This window comes from Fonsecaea nubica (assembly GCF_001646965.1).
Source record: "Fonsecaea nubica strain CBS 269.64 chromosome Unknown Scaff136, whole genome shotgun sequence".
In the NCBI taxonomy this organism is placed as follows: domain Eukaryota; kingdom Fungi; phylum Ascomycota; class Eurotiomycetes; order Chaetothyriales; family Herpotrichiellaceae; genus Fonsecaea; species Fonsecaea nubica.
This window is the reverse complement of record NW_019173809.1, coordinates 14470-38870: the sequence shown is the minus strand read 5'-3', so window position 1 is coordinate 38870 and position 24401 is coordinate 14470. Positions and strand designations below refer to the sequence as shown.

Sequence of the window (24401 nt, the reverse complement as noted above, 5' to 3'; positions counted from 1 at the left end):
CTCCTACGTCGCCATATTTCCGTCCCTCCACGTACCGCATCCACAGAATGAGATTTTCAAAAATGCGTTTATTCATGTGTCCTCGGTATGGCGCATCCTGAATGTCTGTCGCAACTAAGGGAATGCACTGTATCGCAATACACATAGGCTCACTCTTGAGGAGAAGTTCCAGCTGCCAACCCACTCTCGTTCGAGACATGCACTCTGTTTTCAATGAGTAGGAAAGTAATAAGCCGACCCTGCTGTTGAATAATGCTCCCAACGCCCTCTACCGTAACAACACTCTCGAGTCAAGTGAAAATGTCCTTGATCTGAGCGCCATCCGTTCATGACAATGCATCCAAATTAGCCTTTCCATCAGGGAACGCCTCGCTAGCACAGCCGTCAACCTGCCGCCAGGTTGGTCATGCGTATCGCCGTTAGCTATCTAGGTATTCATGACATATCATAGTTCAACATTGAACTTCCATTGGTCTGTCACAATCAGTCAGCAAAGAGTCGCACCAAATTATTCGGGGTCAACAAACCTTTCTTCAGATTTTCGGCAGTGTCGCTCAATAGGATCTCTCGTCTCCGGTTGCAGTAAGTTGTCTTGTCCAGAATCTCAACCTTCAAGTTGCCGAGCTCATGCACGGGCTTCTCGAACATCTGACTCAGGTTTTCTACCGCCATTTCCAGATCCTTTTGATTGTCCTCGAAGATCTCCGTCATGTTGTTGCGAGCAAGGTAAAAAGCAAATGCATAAGTCCATTTCAAGGTCTGGCGACAATTTTGTAGGGCTTTGGAGGCAGTGTCGAGAAACTGAACTTCAATCCACGACATGTTAGATTGGGATTGGAGGCTTGTCATCTTCTTTTCGGTCTTCAGCCACAAGTCTTTGTCGAGTTTGGCCGACTGCTCGTGGTTGGCGTATCGGTTGTAATAGTGCAAATATCGTTCCAGCGAGTGCCGAGAACGTGCCTGAGCATCACGAGCATCGGTTCCTGACTTCTCCTCGAATCGGTTGCAATTGTACCAACTAGTTCCATGCTCCGACCAAGGGCCCATACACATCCAGCAAAACTCGTGTTTGCATTTCCGGCAGGTCATATGATTGCAGCCTCCATTCTTCTCGATGGTTGAATTGCACTTCGGGCACTCCTTGGTGTTGGCGGAAATCCAGTTCGAAGTTTCCGAATCATCCTCGCACTTCTTCAACCATTTCTTGACGAGAGCACAGGGGGCCGGGCGATGATCGGCAAGCGTGCACCCAAAGCAGAACATGTGGTCGTGAGCACAGCGGACAGTCGGGACAATCCGACTGAGGTCTCGTTTCCTCACAGGACAATCCACAGCATATTCACATTCGGGAGCCGGGCACCACTTGAGATTGTCCTTGTCGTCCACATATGTTCTAGTGAGAAGGACATGGTAGCGGTCCATGACACTCTGGTCAACCAACAGCCTCAAGGATTTGGAGTCCACGATCCGGTGGCAGCCATCGAAGGGGCATTCGATTCTAGCAGCTTCCCCTTCGTCCTTGACTTTCTGGGTCAGGTATTGGGTATAACAGGTGGTACAATATCTGTGATCGCATTTCATGGCATACGTCTCCAGGTCTGGAGAGTCTTCAAAGCAGATCTCGCAAGTGAAACCCTTGACCTTCTTGGTCTTTGGTGCCTCTGTAAACGTCGGTCCCAAGCCAGCGGCCTCGAGAACTTTGTCCTGGTTGTCCATGTACGATTCGATCAATTTCTCCTTGTTCCATCTCATGAATCGAAGAAGGATAGCGGTCTGTTCCACAGGTAACTCGATGATGGATGACACTTCCTTGAACTGTTGTTCTTGCTGGGTGTGAATGTCTTCCGGGCTGAGGACCTTGTAGTCGACTTCGTAGGGCTTTTGTGGGTTTGTAAGGATGTCTTTCTCATAGCCAAAGCCACCATCATGGTCTTGATCGAAGTCTATGGTGAGTGATCTTTATCAGTTTTCTGGCGCCACTGCAAAGAAAGTGGGGAAATACTGACCACCTGGTAGACTGGCAATATCGCTGTCTTGTGTCCCTTCATCAAAATCAATCTCATCCCCACTCGGTGGATCCGACATGAATTCGTCTTCTGAATCCATGGCCTTGGAAGACGGCGAGCCGTGGTCGGTTATGGGAGTCGACAGACGCTGCGCAGGGAGATCGGAGGTCTTGCGTGCTTTTATGGGACCGTTGCTTGACGCGTCAGCGACGCACTCTGGAGCCTTTCTTTTCTTTGATTGAGGTGTCGTGTTGGCTTTGATAAGGGCAGCTGCGTCTCCAGATGAGACAGCAGGCTGCGATTTTGGTGAGGGGATGACCGGAGAAGCAGGTGACCAGCGTCTCAGAGACCACTCAAGTGTTCCGACAGGTAATTGGCGGTTGTCTCAACAGGGACAACGCTCAAGGGACAGGGAAGACAGTTTCTGGCACATATCAAGACTATTTGTAAGAGTTTGGACGGGTAGGAACAAAGATGTCGAGTCGAGGCCAAATGATGGAAGTGAAAATGGTTTCGGAGTAACAAAGGAGACATAGGGCCACTTGCGGGTGGTACCAGAGCCAGACTCACCAGGTCCTGGGGGATGGAACGGGGCGGGCGGCGGGCAACTTCAGGTTTGCAGGGTGGCGGTCGCCAATTACTGATGTGATCGTCATACTCCAATTTTCCTGACACGTGACTGGAAAGAAACTGCAAAGCCTCGTCTTCAGGTCAGTAACTCGTAGGTACTTTATCTGCCATTTTGGTCCTTACTGCTAAGGCGTCCATTGTCCAAAAACACACCATGTCTTTAGGGTTCTTACCAGCAAGAGATCTGATGACACGTGGCGTTGACCGATATTAGAAGGATGTTTCATGAATACATGGCATATATCACCCATGGGCAGAACAGCCACTTGGCAGACTGCTCATTCGTCCTCTTCCTCGCTTTCACTCTCGCTCTCGGCGTTTTCTAGCCAGTCGATGAATTGCGAGCTTGGTTGTCTTACGGCTGCCATCTCTGGGTCATTGTTGGATCTTTCATCGGCCCACCATTCGGTGAAGGCCTCTTCACCAAACACCTCAAGATCATAGAGATCTTTGATGACGAACAAAAGGGTCTTGCCGCCATCTTTCCGCTTGGACAATTCCTTTTGGGCATCAAGCAGAAACGAGACTTGTTCTTCGGTTGCCTGTTCTGCGCCTGTCCTGCGAACCAGGGGGTTGTATGCGGTAAGTATCCGCCTGGTTGCATCTGCAGCAGATAGTCCAGCCTCAATTTCCCCATGAATATGCCTCATAAGCGCCACAGCGACTGCTTTGCGGACTTGTGTCTCATCTGCTCCGCCGCTGAACCTCAAGCCCATCAACTCGCTAAGCATATCGTCCACGTGCTTCCCTTCTTGCATACGCTGGATGAGGATCGCCACTGTGTCGTGTTGGAATCGGTCGGAGGATTCATCGCCAAAGCTTTGACTTCGTGATCCGCCTAGAGAGGAGATTTCGTCTTCAGACATGTCCGAGTCCAGGGTGGACACTGAATCCGCAAAGTCCGGTCTGTTGTATACCAATCTCGAGAGCTTGGAACTCAGGTAGTCTTCCTCGTCCTCCACGTAAGCATGACCTTCACCTGCGTCACCAACAAACATGGCATCATTTTTCACTTTTCCATCTGCCCGCTGTGGTGTTTTGACAATTCTTGAACCGCTTGGGACTGTGGTGCCAGCGGCGATCTTAACGCCGAAAGATATCAGAACGCCTTCTTCAATGATGCAATCATCGCCTATGAAAGCCTCGTCGCCTATGATAGCACGTGAAATTTTGACATTATTGCCAACAGACGCATCATCCCATATGTAGGCAGCATCAATCTTGGTATTCCGACCAATATGACACCGTTGGCCGAGTATGCTATTCCTGATGTCGCACCCTGCGCCGATGGTGGTTTCGGGGCCGACTATTGTGCCTACTTCGAGCTTCGTGGGTTTGGCGACAATCACCTTTTTGTCAACAACAACTCCGTCCTGCAACCGCTCGTAGTGTGTATTGCCGAAGACATTGTTTTCGACTGCAATTGATGCGATTACACCTTGTTTCAAATCTTGAGATATGGCCTTATATGACCAGAAATCTGCCGCCCGGGCGGCGTAATGGTCCTTGACGATATATGTGTGGATCGTCTTGCCATTCAGTTCCCAGTCCTTGAGAACACCAAAAAGAAAGTCTTTTCGAGGTGACTGGTTGTCAAAGTTGTCCGACCACAGGCTGAGAACATCCGGCGTGCAAATGTCGATTCTGCAGTCGATGAGGTCCTGTCGAACCTCTAGCTCAGGAGTTTTCAACAATTCCGGATCAATGTGGGAGGTGAACTGACTGCCTGGAAATGCTTCCTCATAGTGCAGACACCTATCTTTGGTTGGGTCGATGACAAAAGTTGGCACTACTCCGCCACTATGGTCGTGTATTCCCGGCTCAGCCTCCCTCAGAACCATGGTCATGATGGCATTTTTGTCCTTTTCTCGTCGGGTCTTGTGCTGTCGTAGAGCCTTTTCAATGGGAAAGTTTGCGATTATGTCACCGCTGACCACAATGAAGTCTCCAGCCATCAAGTGCTTTTGGTCGAGATCTCTCATCAGGTCACCCACCGAGCTCGCAATGCACCTCAGCAGGATTAGACTCTCAAAGGGTGAGTTGGACGACTTCCACCGAGACCCCTCGATGTAGGATTCCACTTGATCGGCATGTGCCCCGGCATAGACATAGACAACTTGGACCCCTGCACTCGCTAGATACTCGAGAGTGTACTCAATCAGCGGCGTGTTGGCCAGAGTCAGTAGACATCTAGGTTTCTCCAGGGTAAATGGGGCAAATCTGTCTTCGAACGTATCTGCGACGACGACAGCCTGAAGAGGATCTTGCTTGTTGTCATCTGCAGACCTGCCTCCTCCGCCTGCAGATCTTGATTGTTTGGGTGGCATAGCTGATTGTTTGGCTGCTCGATTTCAGTTTCTTTAGTCTATGCTATGAATTTCGGAGCCCGAGGGAGCGTGAATTCGTGGCGATGAATATGTTCTGCAGTCGCATATTAGGGCAGTGATGGCTTGCTCGAGAGCGATAATATGAAATGACTTCTACCCGAGTTTGAAGGGCACGACTCCCTTGGAAGATCAGCCTCGCAGGGACTTGGGCAGATGAAACAAGGCCTGAAATGTCGTGAGTCAATTATGACTGGTCGGGCACTTTGAAATTTCTGGAGCAGATTTCCGGATCTCAGCGATGGGGGATTGTTAGGGTGGCATGGTGGCCCAGTAGAAAATAATAGTGGGTGAGTTTTGCTGCAGTTGTCGATTCTTAACTGCGCCAAGCCTCTCCCGCAGCAAACAGGGGGCATCCCAGGCGTCACAGGCGTCAAGCCCCAACTCTTACCTCGTGCTTTGGGAGGGTGCACCAGGTGCTTGGTACTGTGTACGAGGCATGTAGTAGGGAGGCCCAGGGTCCAGAGTGCGTGAAATAAGTCGTACGTCATAGTCATGGGAAAAGCGAGAGTCGCCCCCAATCGTTGCCGACCTTTCAACTGCGCCCGTGCCTGATTAAGATGCACTTTTGGATCCATTATTCGTATATATCTTTTTGGTTGTTGTCATTGTCCGCTGGTTCTGCCAATTGCTCATTCCTACTCTCTGAGACGATTTGAATTTCTTGCTTGCATTCCCTACCCTAGATTCGGGATATCACCTTTGCCTCCTCTCTACTCCTCGAAATTCCACCTCTGTCTGATTCGGTCTGTGTCGCTCGTTGTAACCATCACCGCTACTACCTCCTCCAGTAGTCAACCTATCCTCCCTTTCGTCATGTCGACCGATTCCCAACCGGCGAATCCGCAGATGGAATTGGACCCGAAATATGACGACTATGACTTCCCCACGACTGCCCCCGAGAACAAGTCGGGTCATCCTGGCCATACCACCAAGGAACAGGATGCACAAGTGCACCAGCTAAGGGCTATGCTGGAACAAGAAGGATACACGGAGCGGCTGGATACTTTGACTCTGTTGCGCTTTCTTAGAGCCCGCAAGTTCAATGTCGAGAACAGCAAGGCAATGTATGGTTTTCTACGAACAATTGATATAAGCTAGAGACTGATAAAAAGGGTTCCAGGTTCATCAAGAATGAACAATGGCGAAAGGAGTTTGGTACTGACGACCTGGTTCGCACATTTGACTATACAGAAAGAGCTCAGATGTTCCAGTACTATCCACAGTACTACCATAAGACGGACAAGGTAGGGCCACGGTGCACGGGTCGACGGTATCCAGTATCACTGACAGATGTCGACAGGATGGGCGCCCTGTGTATATCGAACAATACGGCAAAATCGATCTGAATGCCATGTACAAGATCTCTACTGCTGAACGAATGGTGCAAAATCTGGTGGTAGAGTATGAAAAGGTGGCCGATCCACGACTGCCCGCTTGTTCGCGCAAGGCAGGCAAACTCCTCGAGACTTGTTGCACAATCATGGATATGAAAGGGGTTGGCGTCGGACGAATCCCGTCCGTCTACGGCTACCTCAAGTCTGTCAGCGCCATTTCCCAAGACTACTACCCAGAGCGACTGGGCAAGCTATACATCATCAATGCACCATGGGGCTTTGCCAGCGTCTTCAGCTTCGTCAAATCGTTCCTCGACCCAATCACGGTCGCCAAGATCCACGTTCTTGGCTCGAACTACCAAAAAGAGTTGCTGCAACAGGTCCCCGCAGAAAACCTCCCCAAGGAATTTGGCGGCGAGTGCGAGTGTGAAGGTGGCTGTCAATTCAGTGATGAGGGACCCTGGAAAGACCCCAAATATGCAAAGCCGCCTAAATGGGCCAGAGAGGATCCAGTTACCGGCAAAGACGCTGCAAACACCGTGCAACCTGCGCCGACTGATGGTGCTCAAGATCCAACCACGGCACAAGCGCCGGCCCCCGCTACTGCCCCTGCGCAGGCTGAGAATGCGCCAGGCGAAGGACCGAAGATGCCCCTGGAAGAGACTGCAGGATCGTAGGTATTTTATCTCAGACCATTGTCAAAGATTGCGCAGCAGGAAGACCCCCCATGGCATGCCTACAGATTTTGAAGAAGGTGGAAGAAACAGAAGAACAGTATGCCAGTACCTAAGCTCAGAGCGGCGCCTGGATCTGCTTGCTGTACATTTTGACGATACATTGGCTTTCGGAGGAGATCTTCTGATATCTCCCCCCGAATACACCTCACTTCATGAAGCGCGAGCTTTCTTCATTCTCCTCCTGTCGCTTCATAAGGCAGTCCTGGAAACCGTTGCCTACCTAGACAGGCGACCACCAGATCGTTGGTAGCTCAATATGATCTCGGCACCTGCCAACACCTACTAATTGGTCTTTGCTCACACCTTGCACCTCTGCTTGAGTTCCAGTCCAGAGACTGTCCTGTAGATTGGCCTCTGTCGAAAGGCGACGGGGCTTGATTCGGAACAGCGCGACTGACTCTTGGTTCTTGCGAACGCGGATTCCTTGCAGCACCGTGTCCGAGAACTCTGGACTTCCTTCTAGTCAATGCTCTCTTGAACTAGCGATCAATGAGGTCGTTCATTGCCGTGGATATTGACGACGAGATGCCACGCCCACGAGGGTCGTATATCTCTCTTGAGCTAGACATCCAATTGTCCGACCTCTCAATATCCGCAATTCAATGCCGGGAGCCACGGTGAGAGAGACAACATTGGAGTTGTCCACGTCTCTTGAGTCGAGGCCGGGGTTCATGGGGTCATGATCCTGCTAGAGCCAGGAATGGCTCTGTGTAATCAATGACCGCTCACTCAAACTCCATGGCGACGGTCCTCGCACGTTGAACCTTGCCCAGAGTCTCCGTCAGACTTGCACCATACACTTGAGCATCAGCTGCGTCCTCGGCTTTGTTAACGCCGGCCAGAGCAGCAAGCTCGCTCGTTCCGCGGTCATACATGGCGTGGACATCGTCAAACCACCCGTCTCGTGGGGGCTTGAACTTGAGACCGCCGCCGTCTCCTCCCGCGTGTGCCTCTCCCGAGCTCGTAATTTGCCGCTCGAATTCCATGTCGTCCGACTCCATCTCTTCCTTCAACCGCTTCGCGAGCATCTCAGCGCCTTGCGCGGGGGCCGTCCTTCTCAGGTTGCTCACTTGCGTGGTCAACGTCTCGAGTTCGCCGTAGAGCGCCGCGACTCTCGCCTGCAGCCGGCTGTCGTAGGGCTCGTAGACGAAGTCAACCCCTTCCCTCTCCTCCTTCTCTTCTCCCTGCTGCTGGGACGCAGGCGCGCGAGGCGCCGCGCCGGCACCAGGCAGAGTCGTCGCGTCCAGCCCGTTGACGGCGATGTTCTTGCACGCGCCGTCCCAGGTGCGCGCAATGAACGCCTCGACGACCTCACGCACACGCGCGCGCAGCGGATCCTCGACCGCCGCCGCGTGCCCACTACTCGTCGCACCCGTGTCGTCTTGCGCCTGCTCACCCCTTGTTGTCATTTGTTGGACGACACCGTCCAGCCGTATCACCGTCGCAGGAGGCTGTGGTCCATCCTGTTGCACCGCGGCCGAGAGGGGGAAGTGGAGATCGAGTTTCTGGCGCGCGCAGCCCGCGAGGTTCGATTGCAGGTAGCTCAGGTCATTGGGGGATTGGAGTTCGACTTTGCGGTGGTGCCGGTCTGCGATCGGGTTGGGATGCGCCGCCGCCGTTGTTGTGTCTACTGCATCCATGACTGTTGTTGTTTCTTGGTGGAGATTTTAAAACTCACGGAGGTATTGAAGTGACGGAGGATTCAAGATCGCAAGGTACCTGGCGTGGGCATGCTCGAGGGGTGTCGTGGTTCATCGCTGGTTGGGGACGGACAGACCAAGTCCTCGTACATACATACTTGCATGTAAACAAGCTGGGGCTATCGATAGGGTCTGGTGGAGCGATCAAGGTACGATTTTCTACACGAAAAATGATTGGCCCTCGGGTTTCTCACTGTATTTTGCCACCCCACAACATGAAAGTGGGCGCCGAGAAATTCATATCCACCAAACACAGACGAATATACGGGTTGGCAGAAAGTCGTATGCAAAGGAACAAAAGATAGTGTTATGATGGTGTATTCACATTTTTCAAGTCTGGTTGCCTGTGGCAATGCGGTGATCTTCTGCTGTCTGCTTCATCGCCAGACATGTGATATTTGCGATCACTTCCTTGCTGTTCCATCGCCCACGTCCCGCTCCATGCTCGCAGTCTTACTTGGACTCGTCAAAGACGTAGGTCAAGTGGCAGCGACCGCAGTATTGTCTGTTGTGCATCGCAGCCATGAAAACACCAGCACCGCACTCCTTGGTTGGGCACTCGCGCCTCAACCGCTCAATCTTCCCATCGCCATCGACCTTGTAGTATTTGAGGACAGCCAACTTGGTCTTCTTGCGCTTGTGCTTGATCTTCTTCGGGGTGGTGTAGACCTTCTTCTTGCGCTTCTTGGCGCCACCACGAAGACGGAGGACCAGGTGGAGGGTGGATTCCTTCTGGATGTTGTAGTCGGAGAGAGTGCGGCCGTCTTCGAGTTGCTTGCCGGCGAAGATCAGGCGTTGCTGGTCGGGGGGAATCCCTTCCTTGTCTGGTGGGTAGATATCGTAAGCCTCCATGTGCAACTGAGACCAGCTCTTGTGAAACATACCTTGGATCTTGGACTTGACATTGTCGATGGTGTCGGAAGACTCCACCTCAAGGGTGATCGTCTTCCCAGTAAGAGTCTTGACAAACACCTGCATCCCGAGTGATCTGATATAGCTTGTCAGTCACTTCCTGGAGCCGAGAGGGATGGGAAAGAGGCCGAGGTTGCGGTGAGATAGAGCGGGAGCGGGAGACGAAATTTGAAATTCAAGATGGAAAGGTTCTTACCTCGACAAGAATTTGTCTTCCTCAATCACTTGAAAGCATGCAAAACGGTCGACGTGTACGAAGAACTGAACGGAAAACTGAACGAAGGGAAATAAGTCGGGGAAGAAAAGTAAAGAGTCAAAAATTGGAAGTGCGCAATCCGCTCGGCACACCTGCCTATCCCCCTCATTGGCGGAGCTGGGGAGTCAGCCTCTCTGCTTCTGTCGCCTTCTCGGCTCTTAACTTGGGCTTCTGCTCTACCAAGTTCACTCCCTGTCTGTACCTAACTGGGCATCACATCATTCCCATCGTATCCGCCAAACAAGTATGGTGACGCTGGTCTCACTGCACAGAGGGATAAAGCCAAAGCCAGGTGTATCTTGTGAGGCATACATGACTGGTAAGCTTGAAGCAGATACGCAAAGAATTCTGCTGGAACATATTGGTACGGGGCGAGCTTCCACAGACTGGGTGGCAAAGGCTCTTATCAGCGTGTCACAAGGTTGGGAGTGGTAAGGACCTTTGAATTGATTAGGATGTTATGGTGCTAAAGCTGGCTTGCCAAACATCCAAAGTGAAGGGCCGCAATTGTCAAGATTTGATGGCTCGATTCAAGATGAAAGAGATGTGCTTGGGCCTGTTCATCAGACGAGCGGCCCTTCGCTACAGCACCTACCAAATGGTATTTTGTTCCTAACACGAACCTCCTCAATGCATCTTTCCCAATCGCGGTGAACATGAATCTGCGCCTTTCTTTCGCTCCGGTGCCAGCGTCTCGGGCTCAAATCCACCATGGCTGCTGGGGATTGGTCTTGCACCTTGCGCCCTGTTGACGCTCCCTTCAGCCTCGATGCTAAAGGGTTGAAATGCCCAAAAATGGGCACATTTTGAAAAAAAGAAAGAACAATTTAGAAAATTTAAAACCCCCCAAAAAGTAAGTATTGCTCAATCCTAGCCCGTCCTGGGTTTTCGCCTCATAAATGGTCGTTCAACGACCATCAGCTCTTTTCCCATTGTTCATCTTTGTCAGTCCTCACCCAGCAGGTCCTGGGTTTTCGCCTCATGATTGTTGTTTCAAACGCTATCGGAACTTCGCCGTCCCTGTATTCATGGCATGGAATATTAAAAAATTGCTCCCGCACCTTTAATACCAATTAATTTCAGTAATCTCTTCAGCAATCTCTTCACATCTTCTGCTGCATTGAGACGAGAGGAGTACGGAGTACTCAGGACGACTTTGTACACGACCGAGCTAGCATATACGGCATATGTGCAGACCAGGCTCTTTGCCACTTTGGTTAGTTATTTGTGGCTGGGGGACTGATAGAGAGTTCCATCACTGATAGTATATATGTGAGTTGTTGTCAGACGTAAATCATTGTCACTTGGAGCCCGCAATTACGAAATGTGAGCAAGTTCAGGACCATGGTGTCTATTTTTGCTGTCAATTGATGGAACCTTTCCGAGGAACACTGACCTCCCCATTCTCTGCCATTCCGGCCCCTGTCAAAAGCGTCCTTGACTGTGCGGAGAGACGCATCTTCTCACTTCGCATTCCATACCGTGATTCTGAATACTGATGGGGAGACATCCATTCACCGGTCTGACTGTGAACCCATCGGCACCACTGCCTGGATCCAGCCTTGTCATATCACGTGATGTTGAAGTTCCCTTCGTTGGCGAGCCAGCTCGGCATACCTACCCGGGAAAACCCATCATCGCCATACAAATCCGGTGGTGTTGTTTTTGATGTTAAAACTCATGGTACAGGGAGATGGAACTTGAATCTGGAAGTCCTTCGTGGGCCTTAATGAGACGTATATGAATTGCTGACCTCTGTTGACATACAACTGAGCCTCTATGGAAAGTCATCGGCGCGTTACCTTGATTTGATTAAATACCTACTTAGTGCCAAAGCCGGGGTACCAACATCAATGCAGAGACACCTGCGCAGTCCAGAGAGCACGGCCTGGTTCATGATGGAGATGTACCAGATACTTGAGCTTGTCAACGAGACCATCAACCCCGCGGCTACATCATATATCGAAATGTCTTCAATCCCGAACCTCGGCATCCTGGATGCCTGTTCCCTGGTCGTGTTGAATGAGCCTGGCGCAGCTCTGAGACTCTAATCCACCTGGATCCTCTTTGATGTTTTCTTCAATGTCGATGTCTAAGGTACCAAAATGTAGTTTTAGGAAGGTTTGTTGCAGCGGTGCTTAACCTTTTGGGCGGGGAGATCTACTGAACCCTCACAAGGACTGGCGCCATCTGAGACATGCTAGACCTGTGTGTCTGCTCCTCAAGTAACCTCGTGTCTGTGTGAAAAGACAAGATCTCTTCCGTTACTTCGATTTGGGGCTTACTGACGGCAACAGATGGGAGATTGTGGTGCCTTGTAATAATCGCAGGAAAATACTTGTACGTGCTGGCGTGATGTGTCGGGCATCACTACGTAATCAACCCTTTCGGGAATAGTGGGGCATTATTGAGGTTTTAAAAGTGGTGGTTGCTTTGGGCGGTTGCCGTGTCAACATTGCTGTTTACGCAGCCGCCACTTCCGGAGCGACGGCCAGTGAGATCGCCGACAGTAACGAGACCAAGTCAATACTCATCACCTCCCCTCCAGTCCTGCAGTCACCTCTCTTATCCTCCTCTTCCACCTCCAAACCTCCCAAAGCTACCCTTGAAACCGACCTCTCCTCTACAAGAAACCTCCAGACCTCCAAAACACTCAATCGAGAAGCCTCTCAGGACCCAGTTCTGATCAAAATCCACTGAATCTGCCCTGAGAGGGCCCATCCTTTGAAGAAATAACTGTCGCACACAGTCGTCTGCGACTGGTGAAAACAGTATAACACAAGACCGCTGCCCGGTCCGCAGCCCCTTGCGCTGCGTGAGGTACGTTGGATCAAGGGACAAATACCATTCGGAGTAGGCAGAGAACTAACAGCTGGTGCTCGTGCAGTCTCGAACCATTGAAGGATCCATTTTCAGACAACAAGAACGACAAACAACCCTTCGACAAGCGACCATTTTCGAACTCATCTCGCCTAAGATGATGTCCAACCAACCTTCATCTCTTCAGCAACGACAAAGGCTACATCGGAGACAAAACTCGACACCCGTTGTAGCCTTCGAAGCCATGAAGGTCTCTGCTGCCATGCCTCAACAACCACGCCACAATCTCCATAGACGGGGTCAATCTTTCGATCTTCAACGAAGCCCCATACGGAAGCAACAGCATGGCAGCACGGTAAGTATGACTAACCTAGGACCAATCCACGGACAACAGATTTTGCGGGAAGCGCAGCAGCAACGAATAGCAAGACCGGGCCAGCAGCAACCAAACATGAACATGGAACTACCCATCTCTCCAGATTGTGGTATGTTCCCGGTGACCACATCAATGCCAACGTCGCCGTACAACAACATGAGAATGAATGCAATCATGCAACAGAACTCTCCAGGCATGACCTTTTCGCATTCCCAACAATACTTTACCGATCTCAACATGTCAATGCAAAACGGGGTGCCAACGGGACTCATGGATGAGAACAGCCTCCAATATTTCCATGAAGCTCAGGCACCTCAGTTTCAGCAAGGTGTCGGTATCTCCTTTGACAATCGAAGAATGTCACAGCCAGATCTGCGGGTTCAGACCCAGCTGCGACCTCATACACCTTCACATCAAATCCAGTCTGGTAAGTGCTTTCCCGATCTAGGAAATTTTGACAGGGTATCTGACATTCCATCAGCACAACTTCCTCTTACACCTCCTTTCAGTCAACACAACCCAGCCGTTCAGTACTCACGGTCATTACAAGCATCACCTGCCCTGCAATCGCCCTTTCCAGTGCCTATGACACGGGGTAAGTCCCTTCAAGGAATCATCGAGCACGAGGAACTGGGAGCCGAGCCCATCGGATCACCAACCAAACCTTTGTTTGAAATGGCCGAGATGCCCCTGCCTGAACCACGGAGACGCGCCGGGACCCCACCAGCGGCCCGGCAAACAGAGCCAACGAAGGTCAAGGTTGAGTCGAGCCCAGGAGAGCATGATGAGTTGGAGGCTGAAGTACCCAAGCTCGAAGACATGGTTGTCCCAGACTTTTCAGCCAAGAAGGCACCAGCAGGCAGTGCTTCGCCTGGAAGGCCAGCACTTTCACCCCGCCGTATGTCGATCTCGGACCTCAATCTGGAACCAGGAATCGAGGCATCAATTGAGGAGACCAATATCACGCTTGATGACATTGCACAATTCATCGAAGGTCCAGATCCAGTGGACAACAAATGGGTCTGCAAGTATGAGGATTGCAACAAGAGATTTGGCCGCAAAGAAAACATCAAATCACACATCCAGACGCATCTCGGTGATCGTCAATTCCGATGTGATCATTGCAAGAAATGCTTCGTCCGAGGCCATGATCTGAAACGCCATGCCAAAATCCACACGGGTACAAAACCATATCCGTGTCTCTGCGGAAACTCATTCGCTCGACATGACGCATTGACTCGACATAGACAAAGAGGAATGTGTATTGGTGCCTTTGACGGTGTTGTCAAGAAGGTGATGAAGCGTGGCAGACCGAGAAAGCATCGACCGGAGATGGATGAACGCCTAGACAAAGCCAATCGAACCAGGCAGAGAACCGTCGAGCAGCACAATGATCCTTACACATCTTCGGCGTCGAGCTGCTCCATGTCAAGCTGGGGTTCACCGCCAACGGAGACGATGGACAATCTGAGCATCCGCGGATCGTCGCCTTTCGATAACATGGCCCTCTTTGGTATGCCGCAGCACAATCTCCTCAACATGGATCAGATGATGGGCTTTCCTCCCGACACGTTCTCCTTCACCCCTCCACATAGTCCAGGATATTCGACCGGCAACAAGCCTAGTCCTGTCTACCGGGAGTTGACACCAGCAGAGCTAGGCGAGATTCCAGAGCTGCAACATAGTGATGGGTCACAAATGTTGCCAGACCTTCCGACCATGGATAATGGCTTGCCGATGATGGGTGCTACCATGAACATGTCTTCAGGACAGAGTTTGCCCAGTCTTTCACACTCGTGTTCATCACCTGCCGCTGATATGGTGGCTTTTGATTTCTCGGACCTGCCAACCAACACCACCTCGACCATACATTCACCGCAGCTGCCTGTCAAGATGGAGCAGCACGAAAGGAATGACTTTGACAACTTCCTCGACTATGGTGGGATGGAGATGGGTCTGGATCCTTCGTCGCAGGACTTCTTCTCCATTTGAACTGATGGCTTCTAACGCAACGAGAACGTCGACACCGCAACGGGCGTGAGCGCCACTGTCCGTCCTTCGCACGACACCTTGCATATGTAAATGTATTCTAGTCAACTGATGAACGACCTGGGACGATGTATACAGGAAAGGAATGGGAGGAAACTTGGGATCGGCATCGGGGCCGAATTTGGGATGGGTAGCGAGTTGCATTTGCTTGTCATGTCATGGATGCTTTTGAGATGGTGCTTTTTATGTCATTCTTTTTTCGGTGTATATCCATTCCTTTGAATGATTTTCGGGACGAGCGTCGGCGCCTAGAGGGTGCCATGCTCAGTTGAGGATGAGGAACTTTCTTTTAATTTCTCCTTGGGGTTCTTTTGACACTTGTGTGCGCGCACTCACACTCCCCCGGCCACCCGATAGGGAAGTGACTCAGTCCAAGAAATGCCAGGCGACATACACAGCAAGCCAATCTGAGCGGAGGGCTCCAAGGAGTCCAGGGATGCTGGAAATGACAAGACAGGCACGTGCCAGGAAGGAAGGGGGGAAAGGAAATCTTTCGGGCGGCGCTGCAAATCAGACATCAGACATTCATTCATATTCATATTCACATAATCATTTCTTCTCTTCTTGTCTTTGGTCTCGTGAGATTAACTTTGGTGGTACTCGTTACTTGTTGGGAAGGAAGAGTGGCAGCGCATTGTAGTGTAGTGATGGTAGTGGTGGTTATGGTAGACTCGATGGTTAAGCTAACAATGTGCTCAACAATGTCCTTGAAAGTCGTCTGTCTGTCTCCATGTCACGGGTCGTTGGACTGTGTACTTTACATGCAGGCTTGTTGCTTGCAGCTCCTTTCTCAGTCAGTGGTCAGTGAGCAGCTGAAGCTCGCACTCCAGGCATCCCTACCTACCCACCCACCCACTCCCTGTCTACTCCGTTCCACGAAGTGAAGAGTCACTTCACATCTGGAGGCAAGAAAGTATTAATAATGTTCTCGCATGCTCGGCTGGCTGACTGACTGGCCAGTCTGTGCGCCGGTTGTGCTCCTTCTCCACCATGACCCATTGTGTCTGCTGTTCTTTGGTTCTTGTTCTGTGTTGGCTCTCTCTGTAGGTCGCATGTGGACGATTGAGGAAAATGAGACGAGCTGAGAAAAGGGACGCACGAGGATCAGGGAAAAGAGACGATCCCCATTGATGTTTTCGCGGTCTGGAGGACCAAGGAAGGCGCTTTTGCCTTGCAATTTCGCTCGCATCTTGTCTTTCTGGCAAGGCTCTAGTCAACCTAAGTGGTCCGCTCCACATCCGCAAAAACGCGAGGATGGCAGCGTTTCGTGCGAAAGTAACAAGAGCATCAGAAGAATGGAGAAAGACCTTTGAAGCAGATGAGATTGCGAGTCGCGATGGTACTGTGTGAGCTTCACGAGTAGTCAAAATGATGGGAGCGCCGGGTGAAGCTTGAGCCGAGGGTTTGGTGTCTCCGCACCTAGACAGCTAGGTCATTTCTGACCTCTTCGCGGTGTCAACTAGCATACGTGATCTGTAAGGGAGCAGGGCTGTAGGCAGCAATGTTGTTGTCGACAAGGTAGACTCAGCAGACACACGCAGTGTAAAACACAGCGAATGTCAAAGCTGTAGAGAAATTGCGAATTGTCCCCGGTCGAGTCCGATTGACAACCGCTTGAAACAAGGATTCGTTGATGACAACGGAATTGCACAAGCGTGAGCGGTGACATGTCGTTCGGGCGACGGAAGTGACACGCATATCAAAAACCTGGATTTCCGGGAAAGATTGTGGCGGAAACCTTCAGGGCCGGTATCAACGCCCTCCGAAGCAGCTGTTCTGCGATAGCTTCCGTTTAATGCCGCCGTGACTCTGTTGCGCCTTGGACGTCTCGTCCGTGCTCTGTTTGCGAAAGGTCTGCTGTGGGTATGCTTGCCACAACAGTCTCAGCACCTCCTTTCCCGTTCTTCCGTGCCCTTGTGCCATGTTTGGGTGAAACTGAGTTTCTCAGGTCAGCGGGAAGGCCCATGCAAGGGCACACGTGGAAATTGAGGCTACGACAGTCAAAGTGAGGCTTTCTTGGTGTGTAAATGGATGCTTTGACATGTTCAGTGCAGGAGAGGTGTAAGAGTCCCTCTCTCCGGATTGGCAGAACGCTGCTCCACCTTGGTAGAGCCAAAGGATATTTGTGAGCAAATAACAGAGTGAGGCTGGGAGTCACAAAGTTAGCCTAGTCGTAGGACCGCAGAGTCCGTGCTCAGTCCCGGCACAGCTTGCAACTTCAATTAGTGGTAAACTCCTTTTGACATGGTGGCATATCCAGCACAGTGTCGGAGGGGAGAGGAGGTCAACAGAGGACAGTGGGAAAAGGGGCCAACAGGATGCCAGATAGTCCATTGGCATCGGTGCACTGCCCTCGCAGCGGTTAATTTCGTGCCAACGGGGCCAACCATGCCTAGAAGGACACCGGAGATCGACCTCCCCCAAGCATGTCGTTTTTGGGACGGATTGGGTTCAAGCATACAGACCAATCGCCTCGAGATCCAAGTATTGTGGGCAGCCACCACCTCTTTTCCCTCGATGGCTACAAGCATCACAAAGCCCTCGCACGTTGCTCCTCAAGATACCGTGCCTGTAACTAGACTGTCCAGAGAGAGTTCGCTTTAATCACTCAGTTTGATTGATAAGCTAGGAGATCGCGGCTCAAAGGCTTTCAGCCGTCGGATAAGCTGTTACCTGCCTCAGACTTTGGAAAGGGGGGCTTGACGTCGACGTCCAGCAAACGCGTTCGTGCCCGTTTAATGGCCCAAGGTCCGCCACAAGCGCCGAGGTCATAGTGGACAGTAGAGCTTCTTCTAGGACAAACTGACAGAGAGCCTAGACAGTTCATGCAACAGTGGTCGATCAGAGGTCGATCAGGAGAGAGTGAGGCATTGTGACAGGGACTAGTCAGGCTGATATTTAAGGAGGCAGAACTCAGACCACCCGAAGCTGGCTTGGGCCGGAATGTTACTATGTCGTCGGCAATTTGCCCATAAGGAAGACCCCGGAGATGCGAGGTGCGGGTAAGAGCGGGTAGATACGCTCCTCGTGGTGCAGCATGTCACGCAGATTGTCACAGACATTTCCAGAATCGTGGTGTCGGTTATGATTGTGGAAGTGATCGCCAAAATAGCCAAATGTTTGGAGACCTGCTGAAGCCAGACTGCACAAGCGCCGTTGGCTTTGGGACGGACGGCGATCGTCGGGCAGCCGAAGTGTGAAGTTGTTTGAAGGCATGATCAACCTCTCTACGAAGTTTGATGTGACTTCCGGCAATTACTTAGGTCAAAAGAGTGCGATATCAGGTCTCTTTCTTGAAGCCGAATTCGGTCCCACATCAGAAGTTCTTGGAACAGACTTTGTTCTCAATCGGGCACGGATCAGCGAAAAGGGGAGCCTTGCAGCCTCTGATTGGGTCGTGGTCTTCAGGCATTCCTGGGTGATCTTTGGGCCTCGAAGGTGGTCAAGTCGCTTCAGGGGGTGCTTCCTGGAAACAGGATTGGGCACCCCGCACCTCAGATGCGATTACTTGGGCACAAGGACCCCATGTACCGAGTTTCAGGCCACAGGCAAGTTGGTGGCGCGCCAGGATGACGTACTTGTCACACCTGTTTCCCAGTGAACAGGTTTTTGAGTTGTATCTCTTGGTGATTGGACCAGTTTCATCGACTTTGTCGTTCCTCAGTACGTGTACATACGGTTTGAGCTGGAAATTGGTGCTTTGACCGAAGAGGAGAATCAGCACGGAGCTTTCTGGGAGCGAGACCTTCAGGGCCCGGTTGGGGACAGTCCAGGGCTCAAAAATGCTACCAATCACGCTTAGCTGGCCTCAACGTTGAGCGGAATGAGTGGTGTTAACAAAGCCTGCAGGAATAAGAATCCACTTGGATTAAAGGATGCATTTTGTAAAGCTTCGGCGATTTGTGAGAGGTTCGAGAAACAGTGCATTTTCTGAAAAGTCTCCAGGGCTATTGGGCCTGACGGGCACCGGTCAGAGTAATTTGTGGAAACAAAGGTGATACGAGAACCTGGACTCCGCCACAGCATCCAGACAACTATAGGAAAAGGGTGGACCAAGCCAGAACCGGATTCCACGTGTGCAAAGGTGTATCGACTCTGGATTCGGTGGGCGCTTTCTGCCCTTGGGGACCGAGAGAATTGAGCGGTGAGAAACAGCTTTGCTTGCATTAGGTAGTCCCGCATAGCACATTGCATAGTGCAGAAGTTGCAATGAGACTATTGCCTGTGGAATGGCTGAGCCAGTGCAAAAGGGAAGACGCCGACGCCGACGCCTCAGGTTCCGTGGGCATTGGGGGCATTGTGGGCTTCGTGGGCTGATGGGCTGGTGCTGAGCTGCTAGATGCAGGGTCGCCAACCCCGTCCCCGCCAGTTGCTCAAGTGTGGATAGAGTGTTATTCCGTGCATTGCTGATCGTTTTCTTCAGATCTTTCCGTGTGTAGGTATGAGATGAATGGCGCATATTTTCTGGCACTTGGGCCATCTGGAGGGACATGAAGAGGAAAGAGAAGTGTCGATCGGATATCGTGCCACTGGCAAATTCATTCTGTTTTGTCTGCCACCTCTGCAAACGAAGGCCCGAGTGCGGTGCCCCGGGGACACGTGTGCAGGAATTGGCGTGTTTCTGCAGCCTCAACAGGCACGGATTAAGGTTGGACGGGCGCCTGGATAGCGTGATCTGGGAGAGGATGGAGGAATGGACTTGACGGAGCGAGGAAAATGGTGAGTCGATGAAGGTCAAAGTGAGGCGAACGGCTGTCAAGGTGCGAAGGGGAGGCGGCGGCTGTGATTGGCTGGCGGCTGACATTGCCTGCGCTGATTGGCTCACTGACACCAGGCGTGGAAGACTTCAGCCATTGCAAGGCAACCATTAGTCGAAGGGTTGCAGGACAAGTTGGATTGGAACTCTGACTCCAAGCATCAAGACGCTCGGAGAACCAATCTCCATTGCCGTATCACTACACAGAGGTCATTGGCCGCGGCAACTCTGCCCCTACCCCCTCTCTTCCGAAGCCTTATATCTCCTTCGAGGCTCTCACCATCGACTGCATTCTGGTCTCTATCATGGCAGCAACTTCACAATCTCAATCTCCGTAGGTCAGGTGGCCTAAGTATCGAGCTCACAACTTTTACCAGCTCCGGTCGTCCCATAACTATACGTTTTGTGTCAGGTTGACACCGCTCCAACAACCCCCCTCCTCATAACCCAAATGCCTCAACCAACAAGTCCACCCAGAGATTACTGGATATCAGGCTATGGCCTGTCTCGACATATTGTTCTTCGACAGTTGCAATACTTCCTCGGACCCTCTGCCACCGTGAGGCCATATTCATATCGTGTATGAGGGAACCTCTTCCACCTGTGACAGGTCACAAGCTGACGGGAGCCTAGGGCCGAGAAGGATTCCTCATCAATGGTCCCGAGTTGACCAAGGTGAGCTGGGTCGCCACCTTCACGGGGTACAAGAAGCTTACAGCAGGTCCCAGGAGCAAATAGAAGACCTCAAACGACAGTCGGAACAATATGAAAGGCAACAAACAATGCGCATGTCCAACAGGGTCAGCAGTGGCACCGAGGACGAGGACTGCGACATCAACGAAATTGTCACCATCAATTCGAGTCGGAGGCACAACCTCGCACATGCGTCTGCGTCCCATTACAAGCGTCCCCGGTGACCATTCGTCACAATGGCCGGGAACAGCATCTTGCTGCAAAAAGTTCTTCATCAGAAAAGTCCACATGACCTCTTAAGTCACCCAACATGTTCGGCTCCCCAAGGAAAAGCCGAGAGGCCCGCTGCTGGTCGGCTGGTCTGCCGGATGTCACGAGGACCACACATTGGTCCAGTCAGAGGTTCCAAGTCATGCATTGAGAAGCTGCTGTGCTGCGTGCCTGGACGAACGAAGCACTCTAGATGAGGATTGGGGACATGGCAGGTTGCAGATTTTCGAGCATGGAGGAACGGAAATCGGATTCGTCAGAGACTTGCAGGTCGCTTAGCCTTTTAGGAAGCTTTGTATGTATATGCGGGTATGGTGGAACTAGGGATTCGTGGCAACTCTAGGGGTTTAGCACTTGCGTCGCAGAAATGCCAAATGCCCTCGGTTCATTTGGCGCTGCAGAACCCAGTGTGGAGCGTTCGATTCTCAGGGGTACGCAGCACCGACGATTGCTGTGAGTCAAGTAAGAAAACCGGGGTTGTGGTGGAGGCTGTTTAGCGGTGCAACAAAACACAGCACCTTGCGTCGAGAGATGCACCTCAAGATCCTCTGTAGGTTGTATAGGTCCACGGACCGACCAATACGGGCACATGGTAATGCCGCTCGCCCTTTTTAACATAGAATTTGACTTCGACCTCGGGCCAAAAGCTCTCGACGCCCTTCTCTTCATACCATGGACCGACCTCGAACTTGATACTCCAAGCGATTCGCTCTCCGTGGCTGTACCCCTCCAGAACATCCGACACACTCCTGCCGGCAGATTTCTCCCACTCTTTGACGCGTCCGTCTTCATTTGTAACGGCAGCGAAGCTCACTGCAGGTTGGGAAGATGTGTGATTGTTGGACGACAGCAGGGTCAATGTGGCTTTGAGGCCGGCCGCAGGCGTCCCAGACAGCGTGTTGAGGACATGGCAGGTGATCGGAGAGGTCATTGTGCAGCACTGAGTGTGGGATTGTACAGTATGTTGCGCTACAGAGTCTCGGTGGTGCAAAGAGATGAATAAATATTTTGTCACTGAGTTCCAAGTCGGCCGGAGGAGGCCGACGACGTCAAGACGAAAGAAGAAAGTTGCAGCTGGTCCCAAAGTTTCCCTGCACCTCATCGTTATCGGTGGAGCAGCTAGGGTCGAGCGTTGTTTATCGGCAGATGTACGGAGGAGTATATAGCACCAGAGGTATCAATTGTCTCAACATACCGAGTAGAGACGTGAAGAAACCTTGGTTCTCCGCTGTGACTTAATCAGTATGTCTCTGTCTCATCTTCGTCTTATTCAACTTCCTGATATCTTCCGTCCGCGGCCAAAGGGAACAGATCTCCACCCCCGCCAAGTCAAGAACTTGGCCATCCGCTACTCACAAACGTCCTCACGCTGTCCACATGTGCCCGTATATCGCGAGACCATTACGAACCACCTTCGCCACTGTAGACCTTTATCGACACTGGTGAAGACTCGACGACAGGATGACCACCACCGTGATTGATGCACAGCCTCATGCAGTGAAGAAGACGGCGCATGGATGCCTGACACGCGCTTGTTCTTCATGGTGGCCGTGAGCTTCGGCCATATCAATATCGGCCAATTGACCGAACGACTAGGATGAGATGATTGGATCCCTCAAGCCCATGCGTCTTGCTTACCTAGTCTTGCTAGTGCAGGTCCGCCTAACACCACAAGACTTCATACGAGTAAAGAAGGGTTTGTGACTTGTACTCGGAAGTCTCCCTGAAACGCTTTCACGGTCAGGACGCTGACATGCAGACAGACCATTTTCACCGCTTTGTGTCAGACTGCGATGTAATACAGGCACCAACGGGCCAAATTGACTTTCCTTTCTGCAAGTTCCTATCAGTGCTCTACAACAATATTCGATATGCTCGACCGTAGCGCGACGAGGTTGCGAAGCACGTGAACGACTCACTACTCGATTGGGTGCGTGTGGCGTTGTACAGATACGCAGAGTGAGACGCACCACTATTCTGGATTCACCACGCGTTTCCGCCCTTTGAATATTGGCAACAGGATCCCGGCTCCAGCCTCTGTTTAGTCTAAGCTTTGCACTTTCCTTTCACGTCGAGCATGGGAAGCCTGAAGGCGGAAAGAATGACAAAAGAGGTAGTTGGTACGGTTTATGGGCTCTGTGTCCCTGCTGACATGATACGCGCCGAGGCCTTCCTCCCCACAGCCTGGTCATAATACCGCCCCAGGAGGTAAATCAGCTTGTGGAGTGTGGACGCTTCGATGAGGGAGGCCATGGCCGGTAATGAAGCGAAGCGGGCTATATATGAGGAAGGCGGGTGTATGTGTGTGTGTGCTGTGGGTTTCCTTGAGCTGCCTCACTCTGTGTCCCTTCTCTCGTTAACCATCATCTATATCATAGTCCTCACCCCTCCACGATCGACAAAGTAAGAGACCCTCAACCGTCTTTTAGATACTCAGCACAACATGACGAACCTCTCCGCCGCGACCGTGACCAACCCTACCAACCTCCCACCGCGCTATGAGATCCGAAGACTGACGGACGAGCACATCGAATGGGCCAAGGCGCTGGTCGTGCACACGAACCTATTCTACTCGCCCGTGTGGCCGGTGTGCTACCCGGACGCCAAGACGGAGCGGCTGTACCGCAGCTACCACGCGGCCGACTACCTGGTGCGGCACCAGATCGGGTCGGGCCACAGCTTCGGCGTCTTCGACCTCGAGTACCGGTTCAGGCGGGAGGAGTCCAAGCCCACGGGGGGCAAACTGTACTGGGAGCTCAAGGACACGACACTCGACGCGGACCAGCTAGCGGAGCAGATGGACTTCCCGCTCGTCAGCATCGCCTTGGCGTACGACGGCTTCCACCCCCTGGACGGGGAGCAGATCGGGCCTCTGATCGCCTGTCTCCCCCTCTTCGGGACCTTCTACCACGTCCTCGAGGTCCGCGACCCTCGCGACCCGACCAGCTGGCAGCCCACGGGCGAGAAGCAGGTTCTCATGCGCAACGCGACGTGCACTCGCCACGACGCCGAGGGGAAAGGACTGATGAAGGCCCTCGCGCAGTTCTTGATGCGCTATGCCGCCGAGCAAGGCTTCCGGGGCATCCAGATCGAATGTTTCGCCGACGCCGTCACAAAGGTCTGGTCGCAGCCCCCTCCTCCCTTCAAGGGGACCATCGTCAGCGAATTCAACACTTACGACTACGAGGAAGAGGTCGAGGACGAGGCCGGTGTCAAAAAGACCATCAAGCCGTATGGCGACCTCAAACAGAGAGCAACAAAGGTCTATTGCGACCTTAAGCCGTAAACATGGACATGCAAACCCCACGCTACCTTCACAAACGCACTGGCAAGTGTAGCGGTCCTGGCAGAGTGAGAAGAGCTCTAGGTAGGCCGGAGGGAAGAATGGAGAGAGCTCAAAGATGGAGAATGAAGTCTTTATTATTGTAGGCCATGGCCGTTCCTGGGATGCAGAGCTCTGTTACCAGGGTAGCTG

The 24401-nt window shown here is 52.0% G+C and overlaps 9 protein-coding genes across 9 annotated transcripts; 4 read left to right on the top strand and 5 right to left on the bottom strand.

The window, feature by feature from the left end:
* Positions 1-445: 445 nt before the first annotated feature.
* AYO20_11155 (hypothetical protein) lies at positions 446-2106 on the bottom strand (the record flags this gene model as incomplete). Its single annotated transcript, XM_022649408.1, has 3 exons — positions 446-474; positions 528-1943; positions 2007-2106. 3 exons carry the CDS (start codon positions 2104-2106, stop codon positions 446-448), a joined length of 1545 nt encoding a protein of 514 aa, XP_022494623.1.
* Positions 2107-2914: 808 nt separating this feature from the next.
* On the bottom strand, positions 2915-4963 carry AYO20_11154 (hypothetical protein; the record flags this gene model as incomplete). The annotated part of the gene is made up of 1 exon (XM_022649407.1): positions 2915-4963. The coding sequence occupies one exon, from the start codon at positions 4961-4963 to the stop codon at positions 2915-2917; it is 2049 nt and encodes a 682-aa protein (XP_022494622.1).
* An 873-nt stretch (positions 4964-5836) lies between these two features.
* AYO20_11153 (hypothetical protein) lies at positions 5837-7034 on the top strand (the record flags this gene model as incomplete). The annotated part of the gene is made up of 3 exons (XM_022649406.1): positions 5837-6087; positions 6144-6267; positions 6324-7034. The coding sequence occupies 3 exons, from the start codon at positions 5837-5839 to the stop codon at positions 7032-7034; spliced, it is 1086 nt and encodes a 361-aa protein (XP_022494621.1).
* A 785-nt stretch (positions 7035-7819) lies between these two features.
* Positions 7820-8734, bottom strand: AYO20_11152 (hypothetical protein; the record flags this gene model as incomplete). Its single annotated transcript, XM_022649405.1, has 1 exon — positions 7820-8734. One exon carries the CDS (start codon positions 8732-8734, stop codon positions 7820-7822), a length of 915 nt encoding a protein of 304 aa, XP_022494620.1.
* A 513-nt stretch (positions 8735-9247) lies between these two features.
* On the bottom strand, positions 9248-9772 carry AYO20_11151 (ubiquitin-40S ribosomal protein S27a; the record flags this gene model as incomplete). Its single annotated transcript, XM_022649404.1, has 1 exon — positions 9248-9772. One exon carries the CDS (start codon positions 9770-9772, stop codon positions 9248-9250), a length of 525 nt encoding a protein of 174 aa, XP_022494619.1.
* Positions 9773-13026: 3254 nt separating this feature from the next.
* On the top strand, positions 13027-15150 carry AYO20_11150 (hypothetical protein; the record flags this gene model as incomplete). Its single annotated transcript, XM_022649403.1, has 2 exons — positions 13027-13585; positions 13640-15150. The coding sequence occupies 2 exons, from the start codon at positions 13027-13029 to the stop codon at positions 15148-15150; spliced, it is 2070 nt and encodes a 689-aa protein (XP_022494618.1).
* A 5264-nt stretch (positions 15151-20414) lies between these two features.
* On the top strand, positions 20415-20880 carry AYO20_11149 (hypothetical protein; the record flags this gene model as incomplete). Its single annotated transcript, XM_022649402.1, has 3 exons — positions 20415-20543; positions 20597-20638; positions 20692-20880. The coding sequence occupies 3 exons, from the start codon at positions 20415-20417 to the stop codon at positions 20878-20880; spliced, it is 360 nt and encodes a 119-aa protein (XP_022494617.1).
* Positions 20881-21464: 584 nt separating this feature from the next.
* AYO20_11148 (hydroxyisourate hydrolase) lies at positions 21465-21857 on the bottom strand (the record flags this gene model as incomplete). The annotated part of the gene is made up of 1 exon (XM_022649401.1): positions 21465-21857. One exon carries the CDS (start codon positions 21855-21857, stop codon positions 21465-21467), a length of 393 nt encoding a protein of 130 aa, XP_022494616.1.
* Positions 21858-23369: 1512 nt separating this feature from the next.
* Positions 23370-24212, top strand: AYO20_11147 (hypothetical protein; the record flags this gene model as incomplete). The annotated part of the gene is made up of 1 exon (XM_022649400.1): positions 23370-24212. The coding sequence occupies one exon, from the start codon at positions 23370-23372 to the stop codon at positions 24210-24212; it is 843 nt and encodes a 280-aa protein (XP_022494615.1).
* Positions 24213-24401: the final 189 nt, after the last annotated feature.